At 44.3% G+C, this 27211-nt stretch overlaps 1 protein-coding gene across 1 annotated transcript; it reads right to left on the reverse strand.

Annotated features, from left to right (window-relative positions):
• Window positions 1–670: 670 nt before the first annotated feature.
• LOC134340121 (tumor necrosis factor receptor superfamily member 14-like) lies at window positions 671–26374 on the reverse strand. Its single transcript, XM_063036993.1, has 9 exons — window positions 26321–26374; window positions 17533–17626; window positions 16823–16948; window positions 15526–15675; window positions 9581–9662; window positions 7705–7853; window positions 5423–5442; window positions 2546–2768; window positions 671–787 (listed from the first exon to the last, which is right to left on the reverse strand). The coding sequence occupies exons 1-9, from the start codon at window positions 26360–26362 to the stop codon at window positions 723–725; spliced, it is 951 nt and encodes a 316-aa protein (XP_062893063.1). The 5' UTR covers window positions 26363–26374; the 3' UTR covers window positions 671–722.
• Window positions 26375–27211: the final 837 nt, after the last annotated feature.

Below are 27211 nucleotides of genomic sequence, written 5' to 3' on the forward strand. Positions count from 1 at the left end.
CAAGGTAGAGGTCAGTACGCCAGACTACAACAGCACCCCCCTTATCGGCGGGTTTTATGGTAAGGTTAGGATTAGTGCAGAGGGAGTGGAGAGCAGAGCGTTCGGAAGGAGTGAGGTTGGAATGGGAACAAGGTGTGGTGAAGTCGAGACGGTTGATGTCCCGTCGGCAGTTAGCAATAAAGAGATCCAGAGCAGGCAGAAGACCAGAGCGGGGTGTCCATGAAGAGGAGGAGGGTTGAAGATGGGAGAAGGGGTCATCGGTGGGGGTGGGAGAGTCCTTGCCAAAGAAGTGGGCTTGAAGACGGAGACGGCGGAAGAAGAGTTCCGTGTCATGGCAAACGTGGAACTCACTGAGGTGTGGGCGAAGGGGGACAAAGGTGAGGCCCTTACTGAGGACAGAGCGCTCTGTCTCAGAGAGTTGAAGGTCGGAGGGGATGGTAAAGACCTTGCCCGGATGAAAGCTGGGATCAGAGGGGAGAGGGGGGAGGCTGGGGGTGTCAGTGGAGAGGGGAGGGTTGGGGTGAGAGGAAGATGGAGCCTCTGAGTACCCAGGAGCTGACAATGGGTTCTGAGGGAGATGGGATTGCAGAGTGGTGGTGGGGGAAGGGGAGACGGGAGTCACAATAGCAGCACATAAAGACCCGGCCTGGAGTTCAAGGCTGGATTCGCCTTTGTTTTGAACAAAGATGGTGGTTTCCATGTTCTTGCCGAATGACGCTTAATCAAATATTATTCCTAAAAGGTTCCACAGAGCTGGATGACTTGATGGCCGAAATTGTATGAACTTCTGAAATATAAAAGGTTCAATTTTAGACCTGCCGACATCTTACATGTCTTCAATGAAAAAAGGAAAATTAAAAATCACCCAAACCCAGATTTGAAGGACACCAGGTGATAACCTAGTGCACCCAGTCTCAGAGTATGAAAGGACAGTGCGATGCCCCAGTCCACCTCATCCCAGAGTGTGAAGGGACAGTGTGAAAACTCAGTGTACCCAGTCCGAGAGTGTGAAAGGACTGTGTGATAACCCTGTACACCTAGTTTTGGTATTTAATGCTATACGTTATGGCTTGCTCAGTGGTTAAACAGCCAAATACTTTGGTTTGAGTCTGGAGTCACATACAAGGCAGAAACAATAGGCTTCCTTATGAGCCCACAGCGCCTGAATGTGTATATGTTAGAGACTTGAATAAATGTGTTTTAGCTAATCTTGATACCTGTTTACAATGATCAACAGTACCTTATCGTTAGGAGCTTGAGGAGTTGGTATGTCACTAAAGAATTTGCTAATTGTATGGTGGAGAGCAGTCTAACTGGTTACATTACAGTCTGGTATTGCAACTCCAATGCACGTGATTGCTAGAGGCGACAGAGGGTTGTGGACTCAGCTGCTCCATCACAGGCATTACTCTTCCCATCACTGAGGACATCCGCAAGAGGTGGTGCCTTAAGGAAGTGGCATCCGTCACTAAGGAACCTCACCACTCGGGACATGACCCCTTCTAATTACTACCTTCAGGGAGAAGGTACAAGACCCTGAAGACCCACACTCAATGATCCAAGAACAGCTTCCCCTCCACCAACAGATTTCTGAGCAGTTCATGAACACCACCTCTTTATTCCTCTTCCGCACCATTTATTTATTTATTTATAATTTGTAGTAGTTTTATTTCTTTGCTATTGCAAAGCAACAGATTTCACGGCACAGTGATAATAAATCTGATTCTGATTCTGCACTATCCCTAGCTTGGAGTGTGTGTCTATGTACAAGTATTACACACATTAATTAAATTCTGTGAAGAAAGCCTGACATCTTTACCCAAGCCGGGTATGTGTGACTTCAGTGCTACACAGTGAGGTTGGTTCTTAGCCATCCTATGAAATGGACCAGTAAGCGACTCACTTGAGTAATTTGGGATGGACAGGTGCTGGTTTTGCCAATGCAATGCAAGTGTTGTGCTGCTTTCTCAGCTACTCTTTTTCTGCACTCATTTCATCTCCAAAAATGTTGATTGTGACCTATTGGAATATGGGCTGATAATGAAGCCATGAAAGGAATGCTGAAACCGCTGAACATCAGGTATAACAAATGTATCTCTGAGGATTAAGAAAGTAAAGAAATGACAGGGAAGCAAATTGGAGACAAATAAGATCGAGAAAAATTAAAGAGAGGCAAGGGAAGGAGAGACTAAAGATGTTAGACAAGCTTTTAAAGTTTGCAAAATTGCGTATCTTTAAGCATCGCAAAAAAAATTAACAATTTAAATCTGGATTTGAGAGGATTACAGCAGTTGTTACAGCAGTATCAAGTAGAAGCCATCAGTTTCGGTGGTGAGTTTACTGGAGAATTAAGGTGCAAATTCGATAAATTCTGCTGATCCACAGGTCACACCATGTCTCTTAAGCCCCAGAATTTCTGGCCCAATTTGTTCAATAATGTGTACTAGCATGTTGCTACTTTCAATCTAGATATTTCCACCCAGAACTTCCTTTGGAAATTTCCCATCATGGTCAATTTCAAGTAAATAAATTGCCAAAGTCAAACCTGATTTCATCTCATGCTGAGCGAGCTTCAGTTCTGAGTACTTGGTGCTCTTTGTGCCCCTGCCGCACAGTTTGTCATCTTTCAAGTCAGAGACTGGGGTGATGAAATATGTTGACTCCTCCGCTGAAGAAGCTACACAATTTATGTTCTTGGGATGTTGTCCCTGCTCTTCCACTGATTCTTGGAGACTTGGATTGGAATTACCAACGTTACCAGGCTTCCGCTGTGTGAGGACACAGTAAGTTAGTGTTATGAACAATAGGAAACTTAAGCCCATGGCAAATCAGTGAAATCACAAGTTTGGGAATTCTGCCACAGAAACCAGCAGGCACTACACATATGCCTGGACATCGATATTAAGTTCCGTGTTCCATGTGTTCCTGTGAGGACAAGCCCTGAGCTAGGAGCTGCAAATTGGTGACATACTCTCCAAATCCTTTAAATAATACTAAGCGTTTTCTGTGTTTAGAATCAGTCTGTCTGAGATTTGAATGCTGCCCTTAAAAGAATCAGGGGGATCGTGTCTTGAATGCTACTTCTGACTTAAAGATGGCCTCAGAGGACGTTTCTATCTGACAGACCGGTCAGTGTAACCCTGCCAGGAACTCTATGACAGATTGGCCTAAAAGAATGTCACACAGACGCAGTGTCTGCCTGGCTGTTCTCTGACTTGAATGCCTTTCCTTCTCTCATCTTCTTCTCTTTCTCATATTTTCTCTTCTGTTGCTATCTCATGACATACAGTGAATGATGGCAGGGCCCTGGAGAGTGTTATAGAACAGAGAGTCCTGGAGATAAGCACATCATTCCCTGAAGGCAGTGACATAGGGTGGTGAAGAAGGTGTATGGTATACTTGCTTTCATCAGCTGTGACATGCAGTATAGGAGACGATGACATCATTTTACAGTAGTACAAATCATTGATTCGATCACACTTGGTGTATTGCTATTGTACAGGTTGCATTGTGTTCAGTTCTGGCCACCTCATTATAGGAAGGATGTGGAAGCTTTACAGAGGGTGCAGAGGAGATTTACCAGGATGCTGCCTGGAGTAGAGGGCATGTCTTATGAGGATAGGTTCAACAAGCCGGAACTTTTCTCTTTGGAGCAAAGGAGGATGAGATGAGAGGTGACTTGATAGAAGTGCACAAGATGGTTGTGGCACAAAGGGCCATTCAGCCCACTGACTTCATACCAGCTCTACGTTAGAGCAATGCAGTCCCACCTTCTCCTTATATCCCTGCAAACTCCCTTCTGAACACTACAACTTAAACTTCCTCCACTATTCCCTTGGCTGTGTATTCCACACCCACACTACTTGCTGTGTAAAACAGAAAAAAGATCCTTTAAGTTCAACAAAGAATTGAACATGAATATGGACTAGTTTCTGCCTCTCTAATCCAAGCAACACTGTGGTGAATCACATCCTTGTTGTAGTGTGGTGACCAGAATTGTACGTAATACTTCAAGTATAGCCTAATTAAAGTTTGATACAGCTGCAACACGACTTTCCTACTTTTACACCTAATGCCCTGACCACTAAAGACAAGCTTTACACCTTCTTTACCACCCCCTCTACTTGTGTTGCTACTTAGAGGGAGCTGTGGACTTGCACCCTAAGATCCCTTTGCACATCAATTCTCCCAAATGATCTGCCATTTATTGTATACTTTCCTCTTACACCTAGAGGAATAGAGAATAGGAGCAGGGATGTGATACTGAGGCTCTATAAGATGCTGGTGAGACCTCACTTGGAGTACTGTGGGCAGTTTTGGTCTCCTTATTTAAGAAAGGATGTGCTGACATTGGAGAGGGTACAGAGAAGGTTCACTAGAATGATTCCGGGAATGAGAGGGTTAACATATGAGGGACGTTTGTCCACTCTTGGACTGTATTCCTTGGAGTTTAGAAGAATGAGGGGAGACCTCATAGAAACATTTTGAATGTTAAAAGGCATGGACAGAGTGGATGTGGCAAAGTTGTTTCCCATGATGGGGGAGTCTAGTACGAGAGGGCATGACTTCAGGATTGAAGGGCACCCTTTCAGAACAGAAATGCGAAGACATTTTTTTAGCCAGAGGGTGGTCAATCTATGGAATTTGTTTCCACGGGCGGCAGTGGAGGCCAAGTCATTGGGTGTATTTAAGGCAGAGATTGATAGGTATCTGAGTAGCCAGGGCATCAAAGGTTATGGTGAGAAGGCGGGGGAGCGGGACTAAATGGGAGAATGGATCAGCTCATGATAAAATGGCGAAGCAGACTTGATGGGCCGAATGGCCGACTTCTGCTCCTTTGTCTTATGGTCTTATGGTCTACATTTGACCTCTCAAAGTGCATTACCTCTCACTTGTCTGCATTAAGCTCCAGCTGCCATTTCTCCACTCATTTGTCCACCTCATCTATATCCTGCTGAATCTGTTGACGACCTTCCTCACTATCCAAAAATCCACCAATTTGTGTATCACCAACAAATTACTGATCAGCCAATCTACATTTTCGTTCAAATTATACAGGTACCAGCACTGATCCCTGTGGAACATCACTGGTCACAGACTCCACTCAGAGTAACAGCCACTACACTCTGTTTTCTCTGGCCAATGAATCTACCAATTCACCACATTGGTGAACACTTAATACCTATCTCATGGGGGCAGCGCTATATTCCAAATGCTACAATAGGAGTTATTTCCTCCAGGAAGTGAAGACAGTTAGGATTGTAATCCATCTCAGTCACTGGCCCATTGTTTGTGTGCTTAACATTGAAATCAGTGGAAAAGTCGATCATGCACAATGTGCAGCAAACCAGGCAGCTACTATTCACAACCTCATGGCAAATTTTACTCTCATTATTTGAACCCTGATTACAATGAACCTTACCTTTAACCAGGATCCAAAAGCTAAAAAGCAAAAGAAAGCAAATATTAAGTTTTGCTCACACTTTTGAGGAGATTCACATGTAACAAATCACAGAACAGTTAAATAAAAAAGTAAAAAAAATCATTCCATCCTTCTTCTCCTCCCACTCCCATTTACCTCCCACTTCCAGGTTCACTCCCTCAGGCAACCTCCCACTCCCACCCACCCACCTATCCTCATCCTCCCTCACCCATCCCAACCCTCATATCACCGACTGCTCCTGTCTCCCAATACCCCTGCTCCTTTCCCATCACATCTACTATGCTTCCCCCTTCCACAGCTCTTGCCCTCCTGTTTTCTATTGCTCCCTAATCCCATTCTCAAGGGTCCAACCCCCAAATCATTAATCCTATCACTTCCTCCCACTGTTCTCTCTCTCTGTCTCTCTCCCAGCTCTCAGAGTAGGCCCTCCAACTGCTCCCCCAACACCCCCTCCTACACATCTATCCACCTGTTCATCTCTAGCCCACTACTCTTCCAGCACCCCCACTATGCCATGTCCCACTTCTGATGGCCCATCTAACCCTCCCAAAGCTCACTACTCAAGGTAGGGTAGGTCTTACACAGTGAGTGATAGGGCACTGAGGAGTTTGGTAGAACACAGGGATCTGGGGATACAGGTATGTGATTAGTTGAAAATGGCATCACAGGTAGATAGGGTCAGAAGGAAAGCTTTTGGCACATTGGCCTTCATAAATCAAAGTATTGAGTACAGAAGATGGGGTGTTACGTTGAAGCTGTACAAGACATTGAACAGTTTTGGTCACCTACCTACAGGAAAGATGTAAACAAGGTTGAAATAGAGTACAGAGAAAATTTCCAAGGTTGTTGCCGAGTCTGGAGGACCTGAGTTATAAAGAAAGATTGAATAAGTTAGGGCTGTATTCTTTAGAACATAGAAGATTGAAGAGGAGATTTGATAGAAGTGTACACAATTATGAAGGGTATAGATTGGGTAAATGCAAGTAGACTTTTTCCACTGAGGTTGGGTGGGACTTCAATCAGAGGTCATGGGTTAAGGGTGAAAGGTGAGAAGCTTCAGGAGAACATGAGGGGAAACTTCTTCATTCAGAGGGATGTGAGACTGTGGACTGAGCAGCCAGCACAAGTGGTCCATGCGAGCTTGATTTCAACATTTAAGAGAAGTTTGGATAGACAAATGGATGGTAGAAATATGGAGGGCTATGGTCCCGGTGCAGGTCGTTGGGAGTAGGCAGTTTAAATGGTTTTGGTATGGACTAGATGGGCCAAAAAGCATATTTCTGTTCTGTACTTCCCTATGACTCAATGACTCTTCCCTCCCCGTCTCAATCCTTCACACGGCTCCACACTCAGGTACACAGGATCTCTCTGTGGAACATTCTGACTTCCAGACCCTTGTACCTGTTTTCATTCACCTCAAGCTATCTTCCTCCATCACATGCTCTGCGGTCCCATCCACAAAAACGCTGGAGGAACTCAGCAGGTCAGGCAGCATCTATGGAGGAATAAACAGTCAACTTCTTGGGCCGAACTCTCAGACACCTCCCCTTACTTACCTCTTGAAAAGGATCGCGCTCAGGAATATCAGGCTATTGTATCTGGCATTTTATTTTTTAATTAAAATCCAGTCACGATGAAGGATCTTGGCCTGAAACGTCGACTGTTTATTCCTCTCCATAATTTCTGCCTGGCTTGCTGAGTTCCTCCAGCAGTTTGTTTGTTACTCTGGATTTCTAGTATCTGCAGAATCTCTTGTGATTGTGACCTTCCATCCCTCTGACCACAAGGATCAAACATTTAGTGTTTGCCATTTTCTTGGGATCACAGTCCTGCTTTTTGCGATTCTCACTCAGAATAAAGTCACATGATCACTTACATAAGAACATACAAAATAGGAGCAGGAGTCGGTCATCTGGCCCATCGAGCCTGCTCCGCCATTCAATAAGATCATGGCTGATCTGACTGTGGACTCATCTCCACCTACCTGCCTTTTCCACATAACCCTTAATTCCCCTACTATGCAAAAATCTATCCAACTTAGTCTGAAAAATATTTACTGATGTAGCCTCCACTCCTTCATTGTCACTTCTCTCCTTAATAGTAGCTCTGCCTAAAGATATTATCCCAAAACCCTCGTCCAATCCTTTCTAATCTTGCTGACTCATTCTCGATTAAAAGTTTAGAGGTATTTCCATGATATGGATGTCATATACAGTAGTTCAACATCCCAGTCGTAGTAGCTATTGTAGATTCATACTTACTCAAGCCAAAATATTTTAAGATTTGTTTCCGTAAAAGGAATATGTAGGGTAGAACTAGAAAGACCACAATGACTGATAATATTATCTTGGTGGTTTGATTACACTCCGGATTTGTTGCATTTGCAGTGATACTTTTAGTCTCAGTCATTCTGTGGAATCAAAATACAATTTGATAAATATAAATTTACTATTTTAAGAATTTCAAAGTACAGTCACTACAAAAATTGGTGTCTTAGATTGAAATTAAATAGTAATTACATAGTTTCTGTTTCTGTTTACAGTGTTTGGTGTTTGCCTCCCACTTCCAGTACAAATATGAGTCTTGTCACTTGCAGAAGTTCTCTGATGACTCTGCGGTGGTTGGGTGTATCAGAGATGTGCAGGGGTCAGAGTACAGAGGACTGGTGGACAAGTTTGTGGAGTGGTGCAGGAGGAATCACCTGCTCCTGAACGTGACCAAAACCAGGGAGATGGTGATTGATTTTAGTAGGAAGAGGACTGTGACGAGTCCTGTATACATTCTGGGAGAAGAGGTTTCAGTGTTGGAGGAGCACAAATACTTGGGTGTTCACCTCGACCACAGACCATAGACCACAGATTGGAAAACCAACACCAAGGCTGTTTACAAGAAGGGGATGAGCAGACTCTAATTTTGAAGGGAGCCGAGATCCTTCAACGTGTGCAGCAGGATGTTGGAGATCTTTTACCAGTCTCTTGTAGCGGGAGCAGTCTTCTTTGTGGCTTTATGTTAGGGGAGCAGCATCAGTCCAGGTAATGCAAAAAGACTAAATGAACTCATCAAAAAGGCTGGATCTGTCCTTGGCTACAAACCAGACACTTTTGAGTTAGTGGTGGAGAGGAGGTTACTAAACAAACTGTTAGTCATTATGAACAATCTGGCACATCCTCTCCATGACCTACTGAATAAGCAGTGGAGCACCCTTTTCAAACAAACTCATTCAGCTCCACTGTCACAAGGATCGTTACAGAAAATCTTTCCTACCAAATGCAATAAGCATGTACAACAGTTCATCTCTGTGCAACAGGAGAACACACGTCATAGTATAATAGTCTCTGTTTTATTATTTCGCATATTATTTTTGCACAATGGTAAATTATTATTGTGTATATTATTCTGTACTTTATTGTTAATTAATATTATTATATTTATTATTATTGCTAAGTGTGTTTTATATGTTGCTGCTGTAATGAAATAATATCCCACTCAGGATCAATACTTATTATTCTTAATGAAATGCTCAATGCATGTGTCATTTCTTTTTCAGATATCTTAACAAGTTGATTAAACATCAGATGGGATTGTCACTGTACACAAACAGCTCAACGCCATCCACAAGACTGCAGACCCTTGTAATGTGTCTTCAGATAATCAGAAAATTTTCCTTTCAGACAAATAGTGGGCACAGTAATTTCACACAGATGCATGATCGTATTGATCACAAAGGGCATTTTATGGTGAACTTTGTTCCACCTTCTGTAAACTGAACTCCAAAACTCTCCTCCCCATTTCTTAATGCACATCAAATTCTGCTCTCCCATTTCCCATGTACGCTCTGACCTACACTGACCCTTGATTAAAAGTTCTCATCCTTGGGTGACACAGTCGTGCAGCCAGCAGACTTGCTTCCTTACAGCTTTAGTGATCCAGATTTAACTCCTGACTTTAGGAGTGTCTGTGTGAAGTTTGCATGTTTTCCCTGTGACTGTGTGGGTTTCTACCTTTATTGCTGGCAACTATTCACAAACTAACCACCAGTTTCTGGTACAACAATGAATTGAGGTTACTCCATATGGTACATTAATTCTTAAAATGATGCAATACAACATGCAAGTGTTGACAGTGATTCCTACTCACTTTGTCCCTTTTTCAGATGATCCTTCAGTAAAACAGTTGCCATTTGCACATGGACCACATTCCGTGTTTCTCCTGTAATTTCCTGAGAAATACAAAGCATAGAATATTGACAATAATAACACACAGGCTTGGTCTCAGGATTCAAGTTTGAGAATCACTGAGGGGCATTGTGAAGATCCCAGTCAACACAACCTTGCCCCAATTTGCACAATTTCCAATGAGGCCCACTGCTGCCAATCAAAACCCCACCCTCACACTCTGCTGCATCAGATTTAATTGTTGAGTTCACTCCACAGATAAAAAGGACCACAGATGGAAATCTCAAATAAAAAGAGAAAATGCTGGAAACACTGCAGGTCAGGGAGCTTCTGCGGAAAGAGAAACAGGGTTAATGCTTCAGATCACCAATGCTTCATCAGAAGCTGAAGTATGTTTTTCCACAGATGCTGTCTGACCTGCAGAGTATTCCAGCATTTTCTGCTTTTATTTCATGACAAGTGTCTGCTATGACTTTCTGATATTTCAGCCTCAGAGTCAGAACAATGTGGGTCCGAGTGCCACCCACTGTGGAGATTTGGCCTTAAAGGCAGGGAGGACACCAAGGGTGCGTGGTGTTATCAAAGGAAATATTAAACCAAGGCTCCACCTCCCTTCGCAGTTACACAATCCAAAGAATGCCAGAGGAGCTATCTTCAATATTTATCCCTCAACTTTCACTAACGTAGATCAGCCAAATATTAGCATATTGCCAATCTTGCAATCTTGCTGTGTACATATCAGATGCTTTGCTGTTACATCACATAAGTGCCAATATATCGGAAGCATCTCACTGGCTAGAAATCATTTTGAATCAGCTCTGGTCATCTACCTAGAGGAAAGATATCAATAAGGTTGAAACAGTGCAGAGAAAATTTACAAGGATGTTGCTGGGGCTTGAGAACCTGAGTCATAAGGAAAGATTGAATGGGTTAGGACTTTATTCCTTGGACAATAGGAGACTGACGGGAGATTTTATAGAAGCATACAAAATTATGAGGGGTATAGATAGGGTAAATGCAAGCAGGCTTTTTCCATTGATTGGGTGAGACTAGAACTGGAGGTCATGGGTTTACAGTGAAAGGTGACATGTTGAAGGGGAACATGGGAGGGAACTTCACTCAGAGGATGGTGAGACTGTGAAATGAGCTGCCAGTGGAAGAGGTGGATACAGGCTAGATTTCACTATTTAAGAAAAATTTGGAGAGGTACATAGATGGGAGGGGTATGGAGGCTCTGGGAATAGGCATCATAAAAGTTTGGCACAGACTGGATGGGTTGCAGTGTTCTATGACTATGAAACACTAATGTTCTTAAAAGGCACTAGAGAAATGCATGTATTATTTCTTTAACTGAGGGCTATGTCACCAAAAGGAGTGATATATCTGCAAGGGCTGTGATCAAAATGACCATGTGCCTTACCTTCTGCTTTTACATTTCTGGACTACTGAATATTTTTTTTACATTCAAGGCCAGTAGGCTGAGATTTTTATAAATGCACTGCAAATCCCAAGAAATCCCAAGGAACCTAGCCTGCTCCATACCTGTTCCAGTGGGGGCTACTCTCACTCCTAAATCAGATATGGGTTCAAATCCCATTCCAGAGATTTGAGCAGAACCACGTGGGGCCGACACTCCACAGCAATACAAAGGGAGTGTAACACTCTTGAAGCTTCCTCTATAGCCACGATGAGGCCACTTGCAGGTTGGAGAGGCTACCCAGATAGTCCATCTGGGTAGCCGCCAACCTGACAGCATGAACATTGATTTCACTGACTTCTGGTAATTTCTCCCCCGCCCCCCACTCCCCCGCTCCTCTCTTTCATGTCCCTTTCTAGCTCCCCTCTTACCCCTTCCTCTGGTCCCACTTTCTCCTTCCCTTTCTCCCATCAACCACTCTTATCAGATTCGTTCTTCTTCAGCTCTTTACCTTTTCAAACAATCACCTTCCAGCTTCTCACTTTATCCCACCATTCCCCAAATTCCTACCTTTCCTCTTACTTTGCTTCACCAATCACCTTCTAGTTTGTACTCCTTTCTCCCCAACTTTCTCCTCCCCCTCTTTCTTATTTTGGCTTCTCCTTCCCCTTTCCTTTCCAATCCTGATGAAGAGACTCAGCCCGAAACAACAATTCTTTATTCCGCTCCTTGGATGCTACCTGACCTGCTGAGTTCCTCCAGCACTTTCTGTCCGTTACTCAAGACTTCCAGCAACTGCAGAACCTCGTCTTTGTGCTCTTACGTCACGTAGATCTCCCCAGCACGCCAGCCAACATTTATCCCTCAATTCATATTCTGAGCAGGTAATCTGCATATGACAGTCCATAGAACATATGTGGAGGTGAGCAAGTGGTCACTCTCCTCAGAAGGGCCTCTGGGTTTGAGTCGCTGCCCTCAGAGTCATTATGGATAGAGCTGAGGAACTGCAAAGGTAAAAAGACCCTGATGGGAGTTGTATTCAGAGCCCCAAACAGTAGTAAGGATGTGGTCTACAAATTACAACGGGAGATAGAAAATGCATGGTAAAACGGCAATGTTACAATCGTCATGGGGGATTTCAATATGCAGGTAGATTGGGAAAATCAGGTTGGTGCTGGATTCCAAGAAAGGGAATTTCTAGAATGCCTACGAGTTGGCATTTTAGAGCAACTCGTGGCTGAGCCCACTAGGAGATTAGCTATTCTGTTTTGTGTCTTATGCAATGAACCGGTTTTGATTAGAGAGCTTAAGGTAAAAGGACCCTTAGGGGAAAGTGATCATAATATGATCAAATTCACCCTGAAATTTGAGAAGGACAAGCTAAAGTCAGATGTATCAGCATTACAGTGGAGTAAAGGGAATTACAGAGGCATGAGAGAGGAGTTGGCCAGAATTGATTGGAAAAGATCACTGGCTGGGGTGATGACAGAGCAGCAATGGCTGGAATTTCTGGAAGCAATTTGGAAGGTGAAGGATATGTACACCCAAAGAGGAAGAAGTATTCTAAAGGCAAGATGACACAACCGTGGTTAACAAGAGAAGTCAAAGCCAAGTGAGGGCATATAATAGAGTAAAAATTAGTGGGAAATTAGAGGAATGGGAAGCTTTTAAAAACCAACATAAAGCAACTGAAAAACTCATTAAGGAAATAATGGAATACGAAAATAAGCTAGCCAATAACATTAAAGAGGATACCAAAAGTTTCTTCAAATACATAAAATGTAAAAGAGAAGTGAGAGCGGATATCAGACCCCTGGAAAACGATTCTGGAGAGTTAGTAATGAGGAACAAGTAAATGGCAGACACACTGAATAAGTATTTTGCACCAGTCTTCACTGTGGAACACACTAGCAGGACGATGGAAGTTCAGAAGTGTCAGTGGTCATGAAGTGTGTGAAGTTGCCGTTACTAGGGAGGACGTTCTTAGGAAACTTAAAGATCTGAAGGTAGACAAGTCACATGGACCAGATAGTGTACACCTCAGGGTTCTGAAAGAGGTGGCTGAAGAGATACTGGAGGCATTAGTAATGACCTTTCAATAATCACTATATTCTGGAATGGTTCTGGAAGACTGGAAAATTGCAAATGTCACTCCACTTTTCAAGAAGGGAGAGAGGCAGAAGAAAGGAAACTATAGGCCAGTTAGTCTGAACTCAGTGGTTGGGGAGATGTTGGAGCCAATTGTTAAGGATGAGGATTCAGGGTATTTGGAGGCACATGATAAAATAGGCCAAAGTCAGTATGGTTTCCTCAAGGGAAAATCTGGCCTGACAAATCTGTTGGAATTCTTTGAAGAAATAACAAGCAGGATAGACAAAGGAGAATTGGAGGATGTTGTGTACTTGGATTTTCAAAAGGTCTTTGACAAGGTGCCACACATGAGGCTGCTTAACAAGTTAAGAGCCCATGATATTACAGGAAAGATACTTGCATGTATATAGCATTGGCTGATTGGCAGGAGGTAAAGAGTGGGGAATTAGGGAGCCTTTTCTGGTTGGCTGCTGGTGGTTAGTGGTGTTCCACTGTGTTGGGACCACTTCCTTTTACTTTAAAATGTCAAAAGTATGTTATACTTGGATGACAGAATCGAAGACTTTGTTGCAAAGTTTGCAGACAATATGAGGAAAGGCGGAGGGAGCAAATAGCTTTGAAGAAGCAGAGAGGCTACAGAAGGACTTACACAGACTAGGAGAATGGGCAAAGAAATGGCAGATGATGAAATGGCGGAGCAGACTCAATGGACCAAATGGCCTAATTGTACTCCTAAATCTTATGGTGTTATGGTCTATCTCCCATAAAAATGCTATTGCCTTTTCTCAGTTCCTTCACCGTCACCACACCTGTTCCCAGGACGCGGCTTTCCATTCTAGGACATCAGAGACATCTTCTTTCAAAGAATTAGGTTTCCCTCCCTCTATTATTAATGCTGCCCTCACCCGCATCTCCTCCATTTTCCAAACATCCGCACTCAGCCCATCTTTCTGCCTCCTTAATATTGATAAAGTTCCTCTTGTCCTTACCTACCACCCCATCAGCCTCCGCATCCAACACATTATCCTTTACAACCTCTGCCACCTCCAAAGGGATCCTAAGAGTAAACATATCTTTACCACCCCCAACCCCATTCACTTTCTGCAGGGTTTGCTCCCTCTGCCATTCCTTTGTCCATTCATCCCTCCCCATAAATCTCTCTCCAGGCATTTATCCCTGCAAACAGCTACACCTGCTTCTACACCTCCCCCATTATCTCAATTCTGGGCCCCAAATAGTCCTTCCAGGTGAAGCAACACTTTGCCCGTGAATCTGCTAGGGTCATCTATTGTGCAAGGTGCTCCAAATATGGCCTCCTCTATATTGGTGAGACCCGTTGTAAACTGGGGGACCATTACTTCGAGTACCTCCACTCTGTCCACCAAAAGTGGAACTTCCTGGCGGCCAAACATTTTAATTCTGATTCCCATTCCCATCCCGACATGTTGGTCCATGGTCTCAACTTGTGCCAAGATGAGGCCACACTCAGGGTGGAGGAGCAACACCTTGTATTCTATCTGGGTAGCCTCCAACCTGATGGCATGAATGTTGACTTTTCCTTCCTGTTTAAAAAAAAATCCTTCTCCCCCTCCTCTTTCTCTATTCCCCACTCTTGCCTTTACCTCTTCTCACCTGCCTATCACTTCCCCTGGATCCCCTCCTCCTTTCCTTTCTCCTATGGTCCACTCTCCTCTCCTCTCAGATTCCTTCTCCTCCAACCCACCCACCTTGGCTTCACCTATCGCCTTCCAGGTATCCTTCTTCCCTTCCACCTTTTTATTCTGGCATCTTCCCCCTTCCTTCTCAGTCCTGATTAAGGGCCTCAGCTCGAAATATCGACTTCTTATTCTTTCCCATAGATTCCGCCTGATCTGCTGAATTCCTCCTGCATTTTGTGTGTGTCGTTGAAAGACCTTGCTCCTTTCCCAACTCAGTAAACCATGCAGAGTTTAACACTAACAATGATGTCAAACGTATTCATTTTGTGGAAAGTGTTATTACCTATGGTGGGTAGGAAATAGGAAAAAGGGTAGTGAATAATTTTGAGAACATAAAGTAGAGGTGAGAGTGGGAAGGAGGGTGAGGGGATGCCTCAGTGTGGGAGAGAAGGCAGAGATAAGTGCCTTGGGTATGGGAGAGCAGAGGGAGGAACCTCAATGTGGGGAGAGATCATTTTGAGAAAGATGCTCGGAGGAACGAGTACTGTGGGAGCTCTTTTGTGGTCACTTTAACACCAGACCACTTGGATAAAATTCCACAGGTTAATTCTGGTCAAAGATTATATCAGATTTCCTGCTGTATTCTCTGGAAGAATGTATGGAATTGCTGGACTCAGAGAGCTTGTGGATATTTTCAGATCTGGTCACTGCAAGTCCAACACAGTGTAGTTAACATCTCACCTTTCCTTATCACCTGCTCTCCTGGCGGGCAGCGCCTGTGTTTCAAACATTCCCGACAACCGTCTATGGTGATGTTGGTGCAGTAGAATTCTTCTGTGCAATCACATACTGTGTCCCGAGTAGAAGAACAAGCCAGGATTTCATATGTTCCTGTATCAGACCAGAAAACAATGACCTGTTTATATTTTGCAGTCAATATTATTTTGTTAAATTGTATTTAACAGCTTTATGAACCAAACAGCACCAGCAACTAAATGGCTGTCTTTTCTGCAGGGTCCAAGTGCTGTGGAGAAGAATGGTGCCAAAGCCCCTGGTTGTTGTTTTGAGGGGTGGATTTAAAAATGCAAAATTCAACTCCCTGCAACATTATTAGGATTGCAAATGCCATCTCTAGATAGAATTGTTCAGACTATGATTGGCACATTTAGTTGCACTGGAACTGGGGTCAAACAGGGCTTGACAAATCAAGAATGAAATAATATATGTGAAAACAGAGAATCATCCTGTTAATATCAGGCCAGGGTTCCAATAGCAGAGGTTTAAGTGAAGCACAGGCCGATAAATGTGTCAATCCTCCTGACAGTTGGTGCACACTATTGCTCCAAGGTTGTACCTTGGTGTCTCCTACTCGGTGTACAACAGCCAAGTTTCTGTAGCACCCCTAGCAGAAACACTAATAGTTTTCACCCATGTTGCTTTTGCACAAGTTACACCGTGTTCAGTTCTGGTCACCTCATTATAGGAAGGATGTGGAGGCTTTGGAGAGGGTGCAGAGGAGATTTACCAGGAAGCTGCTTGGATTAGAAACCATGTCTTATGAGGAAAGGTTGAGCGAGCTAAGGCTTTTCCCTTTGGAGCGACAGAGGACAAGTGGTGACTTGATAGAGGTGTTTAAGATTAGGAGGGCATAGATGGAGTGGACGGCCAGCACCTTTTTATCCCCCCAGAGCAGCAATAGCTAATACCAGAGGACATACTTTTAAGGCGAGTGGAAAAAGTTTAGGGGGGATGTCAGAGGTCTTTTTGACCGAGTGGTTGGTACCTGAAACATGCTGCCAAGGGTGGTGGTAGAGGCAGATACGTTAGGGACATTTAAGGAAACTCTTAGATAGACACATAGATGAAAGAAAACTGGAGGGCATCGTGAGAGGGAAAAGTTAGATTAAAAGGTACAATATTGTGGGCCGGAAGGCCCATTCTGTGCTGTACTGTTCTATGTTGTTATATTTAACTTAGTTGTGCCAACATTCTCTGTAATACCGCAGCCAGGTCAGGAGACAGTTATTAGATGGCTCACCTTCTCCACAAATGGTACATCTAAGGCAGTCCTCATCCGCGTTTAAACTGTCTTGATAGGTACCAGTATTGCAGGAATGACAAATTGTTCCACCATACTCTGTGCAGTGTTCTTCAACATATAAACCTAGCCAAGAGTGAGAGTTAACTATTAAAGTCACACAGAAAGAACTCAAAACCAAAGAAGCCAGAGGAATAAAAATGAAGACAGGAATGAGAGAGTATATGATGGAGTGGGTCTCTCAAAGCTTTTGCTCTACCAGTCTGTTCCTAATAAAGAGCACAAAGCACAAAGCAGGAAAGAGTCATTCGAGCATCCAGTGAGAACAGCATCATAAGCTCCAAAGCTTGATATTGATGGCCTGCAATTTAGGGCTTGAAGTTAGAAGATTCTTTTATTCATTTGTCCATGACATCAATTCCATAAATCTGGGCACCCTTAACACCATAATAGGAGGAGCTGTTTTCTAGTGCAGGATCAATGGGAGGCTCACATATTGCCACTGAGTTAGTAAGCCAAAACAGTCAATGGCCAACACCAATGCTTTAGAGTTAATAGAGGTAGTGAATACATGCGGGCAATTTTAGCAACATCCCAAACACTGATAAATCAACCCTCCCTAATCCTGCTCACAGACGGAGGAACTCCAGCTTCAAAATCCACAAAACATTACTTCTTTGTTACAAACAGCATGTAGAATTCAGGTTTACCTGGGTCACATTTTGGACAACAGACGCCCTTAAATTCATACTCTGTGATACTGCATGAACTGTTCAGGTGCTTCAACAGAATACTGAGGGTTATCTGCAAAGGAAGATAATGAACAAGGAAGTTAGGTTTAAATTCAGATATTTCAACTGTGCAGTTACCACAAGTGCCAGATACTGGACACCCACCCCTGGCTCATCAGCTTGTTTGCTCACTTTAAGGGTACTCTGTGAAATGATCCTTTCATATCTCACTGTTTAACCCTTCTCTCCTCACCCCTCCCCCCAAAAATAATCAAAGCCATGTCCCCTGTATTACATGCACCTGTTTAAAGTGATGGTTCAGGAGAGGTCTAACGTAAATTTCTACAAACAATGCTCAATATCCCACCCTTTAAATCCTCTAACTAGACAATCCCAGACTTATTGCACCTCACAACCTTAATAACAACATAGGTCAAGGGTGAAAGGTGAAATACTTAAGGGGAACATGAGAGGGAAATTCTTCACTTGGAGCCTGGTGAGAATGTGGTGCCAGCAGAAGTTGTGGATGTGGGTTCGATTTTAGCATTTAAGATAAATTTGGTTAAGTGCATGGATGACAGAGATATGGAGGGCTATGGTCCAGGTGCAGGTCGATGGGACTAGGCAAAATAATAGTTCGGCATGGACTAGATGGACCAAAGGGCCTGATTCCGTGCTGTAGTGTTCTATGACTCTTAAGAGAGAATTGAAAGGAGACCATTCAGGCTCTCGAACCTGCTTCACCATTCAGTAAAATCAGAGCCAACCGTCATTTCAGTGCCACTTTCCGAGCTGGTCCACAAACTTACAACTCTCTGCAGCTCTCACTCCCTCTCAGAATCCAGCACGTTTCCATTCTTCTAAGCTCCAGTGAGCATTCAGAGTGTGTCCCCAGAAATGAGGGTTAATGGAATCAACTGCCAGAGCTGTATACAAACAGGCACTTTGGTAGGAACCTGATGCGAATCACCGTCCAACCCGTTTGCGCCTGCTACTGTGCTCTGCAGTGCCGAGTCATCTCAAGGCTTGTTGCAGAGAGAATGCCTGTGAGGACTGCTGATGGGTGGTTGGGGCCAGGGGTATAGTCACACAGCACTGAGACACGAGGAACAGGGTGAGTGGGGAGATGGGTGGGGACTGCCAGCACCAGCTTCCACCACAACCAAGGTGATGAGGGATGAAGTCCTGATGAAGGGTCTCAGCCCAAAACATCGACTGTTTACTTCTTTCCGTAGATGCTGCCTGGCCTGCTGAGTTCCTCCAGCATTTTGTGCGCGTTGCTGGTGATGAGGGAAGATTGTCCCCAGCAATGGTCACGCTCGCCGTGCCAATCAGGGTGTAGCTTCAAGCCGCACACCTCAGTGTTGAATGACTGCCCCATTTGCCCCTACCCACCCAACACTAGCCCTTATAACAGCCTCTCTGTACTGAGATGTGAGCAATTCTTTGCTACAGGTGCATGAGCAGAGGGCAGGCATTCATGCCAAAGTCCCTGTGCAGCAGTGCGCTGTCCAAGATCATAGGACAGAGAACATTACAGCTCAGTACAGGCCCTTTGCCCCACATTGTTGTGTCAACCTTTTAACCTACTCCAAGATCAATCTAACCCTTCTCTCCCACATAGCCCTCCATTTTTCTATCATCCATGCGTGTAAGGGTTTCTAAAATGGCATTAATGTATCTGCCTCTACCACCACCCCTGGCAGAGTGCTCTACACACCTATCACAAAAAAAAACTTGTGTAAAAAATCTTAACTCTGACATCCTCCTATCCATTCCTCCAACTAACTCAAATAATTACTCCCCCTTGTGTTAGCCACTTCTGCCCTGGGGAAAAGTCTCTGGCTGTCTGCTCTATGCCTCCTATAATCTTCGAGTCACCTCTCATCCTCTCTCGCTCCAAAGAGAAAAGCCCTAGCTCGTTCAACCTATCCTCATAAGACATGCTCCCTAATCCAGGCAGCATCCTGGTAAATCTCCTCTGCACCCTTTCTAAAGCTTCCGCATCTTTCCTATAATGGGGTGTCCAGAACTAACCACAATACTCCCAGTGTGGTCTAACCAGAGTTTTACAGAGCTGTAACATCACCTCGCTACTCTTCAACTCCGTCCTCCAACTAATGAACGTCAACACACCATATGCCTTCTTAACAGCTCTATCAACTTGCATGGCAAATTTGAGGAGGTCTATGGAAATGGACCCCAAGATCCCTCTGTTCCTCCACTCTGTTAACCCGGTATTCTGTCCTCAAGTTCTACCTTCCAAAGTGACTCACTTTTCTGGGTTGAACTCCATTTGCTACTTCTGAGCCCAGGTGTACACTGCCTACCCTTCCTCACAGTATCTCTACACACTGCATCTATCTTTACATCAATTGCACCATCCTCTGATCTATCACTCTGATTCCCATCCTCCTGCCAAACGAGTTTAAACCCTCCACAACAGCTCTAGCAAACCTGCCCACAAGGATATTGGTCGTCCCCCCCCCCCCCACCTCCAAGTGGTGTAACCCATCTTTTGTACTGTTTATACCTTCCCTGGAGGAAATCCCAATGATCCAGAAAAGGCACCCGTCCCCTGCACCAGTTCCTCAGCCACACATTCACTTGCCAAATCATCCTATTCTTATCCTCACTGGTGTGTGGCATAGGCAGCAATCAAGTGATTACTATCTTTGAGATCCTACTTTTCAGCTGCCTACCTCGTTCCCTACATTCTTTCTTCAGGACCTCCTCCCTTTCCCTACTTATGTTGTTGGTACCAACACGTACCATGACTTCTGGCTGTTCACCTTTAGGATGCCATGGACCTGATCCGAGACATCCCTGACCCTGGCATCTGGGAGGCAACATAACATATGGGTATCTCTTTCACCTCCACAGAATCTCCTGTCTGTACACTAACTATTGAATCCCCTATCACTACTGCTTTCCTCCTTCCCACCTGCTTTCTGAGTCACAGAGCTAGACTCAATGTGAGAGACTTGGTCACTGCACCTTTCCTGGGTAGGTCATCCCAACAGTATCCAAAGCATTGATGAGGGGAATGGCCTTTTCCCTTTCCCTCTCCTGACAGTCACCCAGCTACCTGCCTCCTGCAACTTAGGAGTAACTACCTCCCTTGTAGGTCCTAACTATCACCTCTGCATTCTCCCAAATAAGCCAACTCCATCTCCACTTCCCGAACACAGTCTGTAAGGAGCTGCAGCTGGATGCACTTCCTGAAGATGTAGCACTGGATGTTTCAGCTCTCCCACGTTTTTCGTGAAGAGCATACCAATGACCTGAGATCCATTCTCACTAGCCTAACTAGGCACTAAGAAAGAAAGAGATACTTGACAAAACCTCAACCTAACCGTCACCACTCCTCGCCAAGACCTCTTGAGTCAAAGCCTCAGTTCCCCACTCTAACTCTGTCTCACTCACACAATGACTGCTTCGCTTAAACCTAACTTAATTCTTTTGGCCTTTGCCAATTGCCTAATAACCCAAATGGTCTCCAGCTCCTCAGATAGTCCAAGCTGACATCTCTTAAGATACAGGTTCATTCCCAGTGTTCAGACTGGAGCACTCCATGGGTAGCGATAAGCAGAGTACCTGGGTATAGGCCCATCCAATTGAATCTCTTTGTTTTCGAAATTGTCAGGAAATCAACACTGAACTGATTCCACAGTAAGTACATCTTTGCTAAATACAGTACTATATGCAGTACTCCAGGTGTGTTTTTGGCAAGACTTCTTTACTTCAGTGTACCAAACTCTATGCAGTAATATTCCAAAGTTCATCATAAGACAAAGGAGCAGAATTAGGCCATTCAGCCCATCAAGTGTACTACCATTCTATCATGGCTGATTTATTATCCTTCATTTCATGAACAAGCACATACAGATCCCTCTGTACATTATTTATTGCCATCTTAACATCTGCCACCTTCTTGCCCACGTGCTTTATATCCTTTTTAAGCACCTCATATTCTCTTCACAACGTGCTTTGCCTCCCACAGTCCAAAGATTAACTGGTTAGCAGATTAATTGGTCATTGTAAATTGTACCATGCTTAGGTTAGGGTTAAACCAGAGGTTGCTAGGCGGCATGGCCCAAAAGGATGAAAGGGTCTGTTCTTCACAGTACTGTATCGCTGAATAAAATAAATAAGTAAACTCAATATTAATTTCTTACGGCATTCCACTAATAACACATCACTTGTAACAGTCAGATAAGCCGACAAAGCACAGACATCTCTGTGGAGACCAACCATCACAGAAGTGTCATTTCGAAACATGGAGGCTACATCGGGATCAAGAGGTAAGCCAAGCCTTGCCAGTGTAGACTCCTGCTCCCAGATACTAGCTTTTCTATTCTTGCACTGCTCATCGAGAGTCGGGGAAACCCAGTGAGTGCACACAGGTATTTAGCTTTGTAAATTCACGTGGCTTCTGATCTGAGCCAATAAAGGTACTTGTCAGTAAATACAGATTCTCTCTGTGCCTAACTGATTGTTATCGTTAAGGGTTAATACCTGCAACTCTGCCGTGGACGGTCCCAAGCCAGGCTGCAGAAAGAGGAGGGTCGGGCATGAGGCTAGCAAGCCAACCTGTAAAAACCCAGAGCTACAGAAACACCAGCAGAAGCTGCAAAGACCTCATCCCTGGGAGAGGAAGGACCTTTGCTTAGAAGGCATATGGAAGATAAGCTACACCTGGGGAGAACTTAGAAGACTGGCCCAAGGCAGAGGACTCTGACGAGCTGCTGTTAGCGGCCTGTGCCCCAGCAGGGATGATGGGCTCAAGAAGAAGAAAAAGAAGTTGCTAATACCAGTCACTATGTACCAGGATTCCATGACAGAAAATTGTGTTCAACAAATATACTTCTGCTCCCTGAGTACAGGCAGAGACTGAAGACTGCAGCACCAGCAGTGAGGACCAAGAAGGTTTGGACAAGGGAAGCACAGGAGAGCCTACAGGACTGCTTTGAATCGGTGGACTGGACTGTATTCAGGGATTCATCTTTGAATCTGGATGAGTATGCTGCAGTTGTTACTGACTTCATTAAAACCTGTGTGGATGAGTGTGTCCCTACAAAGACTTACTGTACATTCCCAAACCAAAATATGTGGATGAATCAGGAGGTACGTTGTCTGCTGAAGGCTGGATCTGTGGCATTCAAGTCTGGCAGCCCAGGCCTGTACCAGAAAACCAGGTATGATCTGTGGAGGGCTATTTCAAGGACTAAGGGACAATTTCAAACGAGGTTGGAGGCGATATCAGATGCAGAGCAACTCTGGGAGGGACTGCAAGACATTACTTCCTTCAAAGCGAAACCCAATCGTATGAATGGCAGCGATGCTTCACTACCAGATGAACTCAACGCATTCTATGCACGCTTTGAAAGGAGAACATAACTACAACTGTGAAAATCCTTGCTGTACCTGATGACCCTGTGAACTCTGTCTCAGAGGCTGATGTTAGGCTGTCTTTAAAGAGAGTGAACCCCGGCAAGGCAGAAGGTCCCGATGGAGTACCTGGTAAGGCTCTGAGAACCTGTGTCAGCCAGCTAGCAGGAGTATTCAAGGACATTTTCAACCTCTCACTGCTACGGGCAGAAGCTCCCACTTGCTTCAAAAAGGTAACAATTATACCAGTGCCTAAGAAGAATAACGTGAGCTGCCTTAATGACTATCGCCCGGTAGCACTCACATCTACAGTGATGAAATGCTTTGAGAGGTTGGTCATGACTAGACTGAACTCCTGCCTCAGCAAGGACCTGGACCCTTTGCAATTTGCCTATCACCACAATAGGTCAACGGCAGACACAATCTCAATGGCTCTTCACACGGCCTTAGACCACCTGGACAACACAAACACCTATGTCAGGATGCTGTTCATTGACTACAGCTCAGCATTTAATACCATCATTCCCACAATCCTGATTGTGAAGTTGCAGAACCTGGGCCTCTGTACCTCCCTCTGCAATTGGATCCTCGACTTCCGGAAGACCACAATCTGTGCAGATTGGTGATAATATCTCCTCCTCGCTGACAATCGATACTGGTGCACCTCAGGGGTGTGTACTCTCTCTATACCCACGACTGTGTGGCTAGGCATAGCTCAAATACCATCTATATATTTGCTGACGATACAACCATTGTTGGTAGAATCTCAGGTGGTGACGAGAGGGTGTACAGGAGTGAGATATGCCAACTAGTGGAATGGTGCCACAGCAACAACCTGGCACTCAACGTCAGCAAGACGAAAGAGCTGATTGTGGACTTCAGGAAGGGTAAGACGAAGGAACACACACCAATCCTCATAGAGGGATCAGAAGTGGAGAGAGTGAGCAGCTTCAAGTTCCTGGGTGTCAAGATCTCTGAGGATCTAACCTGGCCCCAACATAGAGGTAGTTATAAAGAAGGCAAGACAGCAGCTATACTTTATTAGGAGTTTGAAGAGATTTGGCATGTCAACAAATACACTCCAAAACTTCTATAGATGTAACGTGGAGGGCATTTTGACAGGCTGCATCACTGTCTGGTATGGAGAGGCTACTGCACAGGACAGAAAGAAGCTGCAGAAGGTTGTAAATCTAGTCAGCTCCATCTTGGGCACTAGCCTACAAAGCACCCAGGACATTTTCAGGGAGTGATATCTCAGAAAGGCAGCGTCCATTATTAAGGACCTCCAGCACCCAGAGCATGCCCTTTTCTCACTGTTACCATCAAGTAGGAGGTACAGAAGCCTGAAGACACACACTCAGTGATTCAGGAACAGCTTCTTCCCCTCTGCCATCCATTTCCTAAACAGACACTTGATCACTGGCTGTTCTACAAGCCTGAGATTTTACATAATAAACAGCTTATCTGGAAATGGTCTTGGGTTTAGCAGACCATCAGCAGAAAACTCACCACAAAGTGGTGATTACAAGAACATACTCAGAAAATGGCAGCCTCCATTCCAACAACCACATGGCAAGAACAAAGACATTTGCTTTGTCTGTTTCCATTGCCCTTACCTCATTCTGATGGCCAGATTTTAGTTTTGTTTAGCCAATAACTTGGTCTAATAATTTTCAAAGAACCCTGCAGCCTGTAATCATGAATCCTGGATACAACTTTTGTTTACAGCTCACATTTTCCACCACTCCGTTCTTCAGTTTATAATCTAGAAATATTCTGAGTCACGTCCAGAACTCTGAATTTTGGAAGATCCATTAGTAACTTTCAATAAAAATACCACATGAAAGGTTGCTGCACAGAGTTTGTGGCGTTGAAGGTACAGTAATATATCAGCTTGGCCATCTAACAAAACAGAATTGGGAGAAAGTAACATACATCAAAGTTGCTGGTGAACGCAGCAGGCCAAGCAGCATCTATAGGAAGAGGTGCAGTCGACGTTTCAGGCCGAGACCCTTCGTCGGGTCCTGACGAAGGGTCTCGGCCTGAAACGTCGACTGCACCTCTTCCTATAGATGCTGCTTGGCCTGCTGTGTTCACCAGCAACTTTGATGTATGTTGCTTGAATTTCCAGCATCTGCAGAATTCCTGTTGATTGGGAGAAAGTGTCATTTTCAGGTTGGTAAACAGGGCTGCCACATCGGTGAGTACTGGGCCCTTAAATATTTACAATTTATATTAATCCACATTAACTGGAAGAACAGTGTACAGCAGCCAGACTTGCTGATGATACAAAACCAGGTGCGAGGAGGCTATGGTATCATCAAAGGGATATAAAGATGCAAAGTGGGCAAATGCTTGACAGATGAACCGTAATGCAGGGAAATGTAAAGTTAGGGTCGGAGGCTGAAATATCAGAATATTGTTTAACTGTAGAGACACTCCAGGATGCAGCGGTACAGAGGAATCTGGGTGACTCAGAACATGAAAAACAAGTTGGGAACATTTTTGTCACTGTATAACACTGGAGTACAGGTCTGTCACTGAATAACATTAGGGAACAATACTGGCGAGGGAAGGTCTTTCACAGTATTACACTAGGGTACAGTACCGGTGGGGATGGATCTGTCGCTGTATAACACCGGGGTATAATACTGGTGGGGACGGGTCTGTCGCTGTGCCACACCGGGGCACGGTACGGGTGGGGACGGGTCTGTCGCTGTATAACACTGTGGTACAGTATGGGGTGGACGAGACTCTCACTGTATCACGCCGGGATACAGTACTGGTGAGGGCTGGTCTGTTACTGTATAACACCGCGGTAGAGTACGGTACCAATTTCTACGGAAGCTACTCGACCTTCTGATTTCCTCCAGCCTGTTGTTAGTGCAGACGGGTCTTTTGTGCATTAATTAATAAACATTGAACTACATTAAATTGAAGCTATTTTTCAGTGTCTGTTTCTGTTGCAGTTGTAAAGGGCCGCCCAATTCTGGGAACTTTCCCGTTCTTCCTTCTCCCTTCTCGCTATGGATTTTTATTTCAGTTTGTAAATACAACACATACCGCTAACGTAGAGCAACAGCCCTTCGGAACGTTCACATGAGCAGCCTGAAAGCCCTCTATATAAATTGCTGAACAATCTGAAGGATAACGAGTCTATTTCATCAGCAGCAGTCACCTAGTTTCACCAGAAAGACCGCCGACGCACGTGTAACATCACAGAGTTTTAATTTATGTGATCGCATACTCCAAAAGAAATCGGAAACCCGTGGGGTTCAATTTAGCAAAAAAGTGTTGTTGCAATTAAATCTGAACGCTAACTGCTGTATTATGAAACTCTAAAAATAATAAACAACGTAAATAAAACGGTACAAACCAGGAAAATCATCCATAATGCAGATACCATCTTTGCGAACATCTCGGCGTTTGAAAAGCCCTGAAGCGGAAGTGTTTTATTTCGTCGGGATCCACCCCCTTTATTGTATTACTGTACTATATTGGGATGTGGGCGGAACTTTTGCTCTCGATTGTGGATTTTAATATATTACGTATTCAACTCTGCGGTTTACCGAGAGTGTTTTCCCCCCAGATGATAGCTTATGTGCTTAGTTTTAAGAATTTAGACAGAACTGATTGATGCAGTACGATTAATAGGAATGTACACATATCAACAATCTTCTTCGCAGGGAGGTCCTTTGCAATTGAGGATCACTTGTTTCCACCCTAGTTTTGTGGGTTTTGAGGTGACTGATGTGGGAACAACACTTTTCTAAAAATGGGGCAGGTAGTGGCTTGGTACCATGTGACAATAATACCCCAAACTAAACTAATTAAATTAGTAATTAACTGCTCAACTACACTAATCCCTTTTGCCTGCACAATGTCCACATTCTTCCATTTCCTGCACAACCATATGCCAATCTAAGAGCTCCTTGAATATTCCTGTCGTATTTGGCTTCACTACCACCAAAGGCAGCGCATTCAAGGCACCCACCACTCTCTGTGTAAAAAACATATATTGCACATTTCCTTTCAATTTACCCCATCACCTTAAGTACATGCCCTCCGGTATTAGACATTTCAACTCTGAAAAAAATGTCTCTCCTCTCTGTGGCTCTTACACTCTTATAAACCTCTATCAGATCTCCTCTCAGCCTCCTCCTCTCCAGAGAAAACAGCTCAAGTTTGGCATATGTCATGAAATTTGTTAACTTTACGGCAGCAGTACAATGAAATAAATGATAAATAAATACATGAGGGGTGATTG

Source organism: Mobula hypostoma, chromosome X1 (assembly GCF_963921235.1).
Source record: "Mobula hypostoma chromosome X1, sMobHyp1.1, whole genome shotgun sequence".
Classification (NCBI taxonomy): Eukaryota; Metazoa; Chordata; class Chondrichthyes; order Myliobatiformes; family Myliobatidae; genus Mobula; species Mobula hypostoma.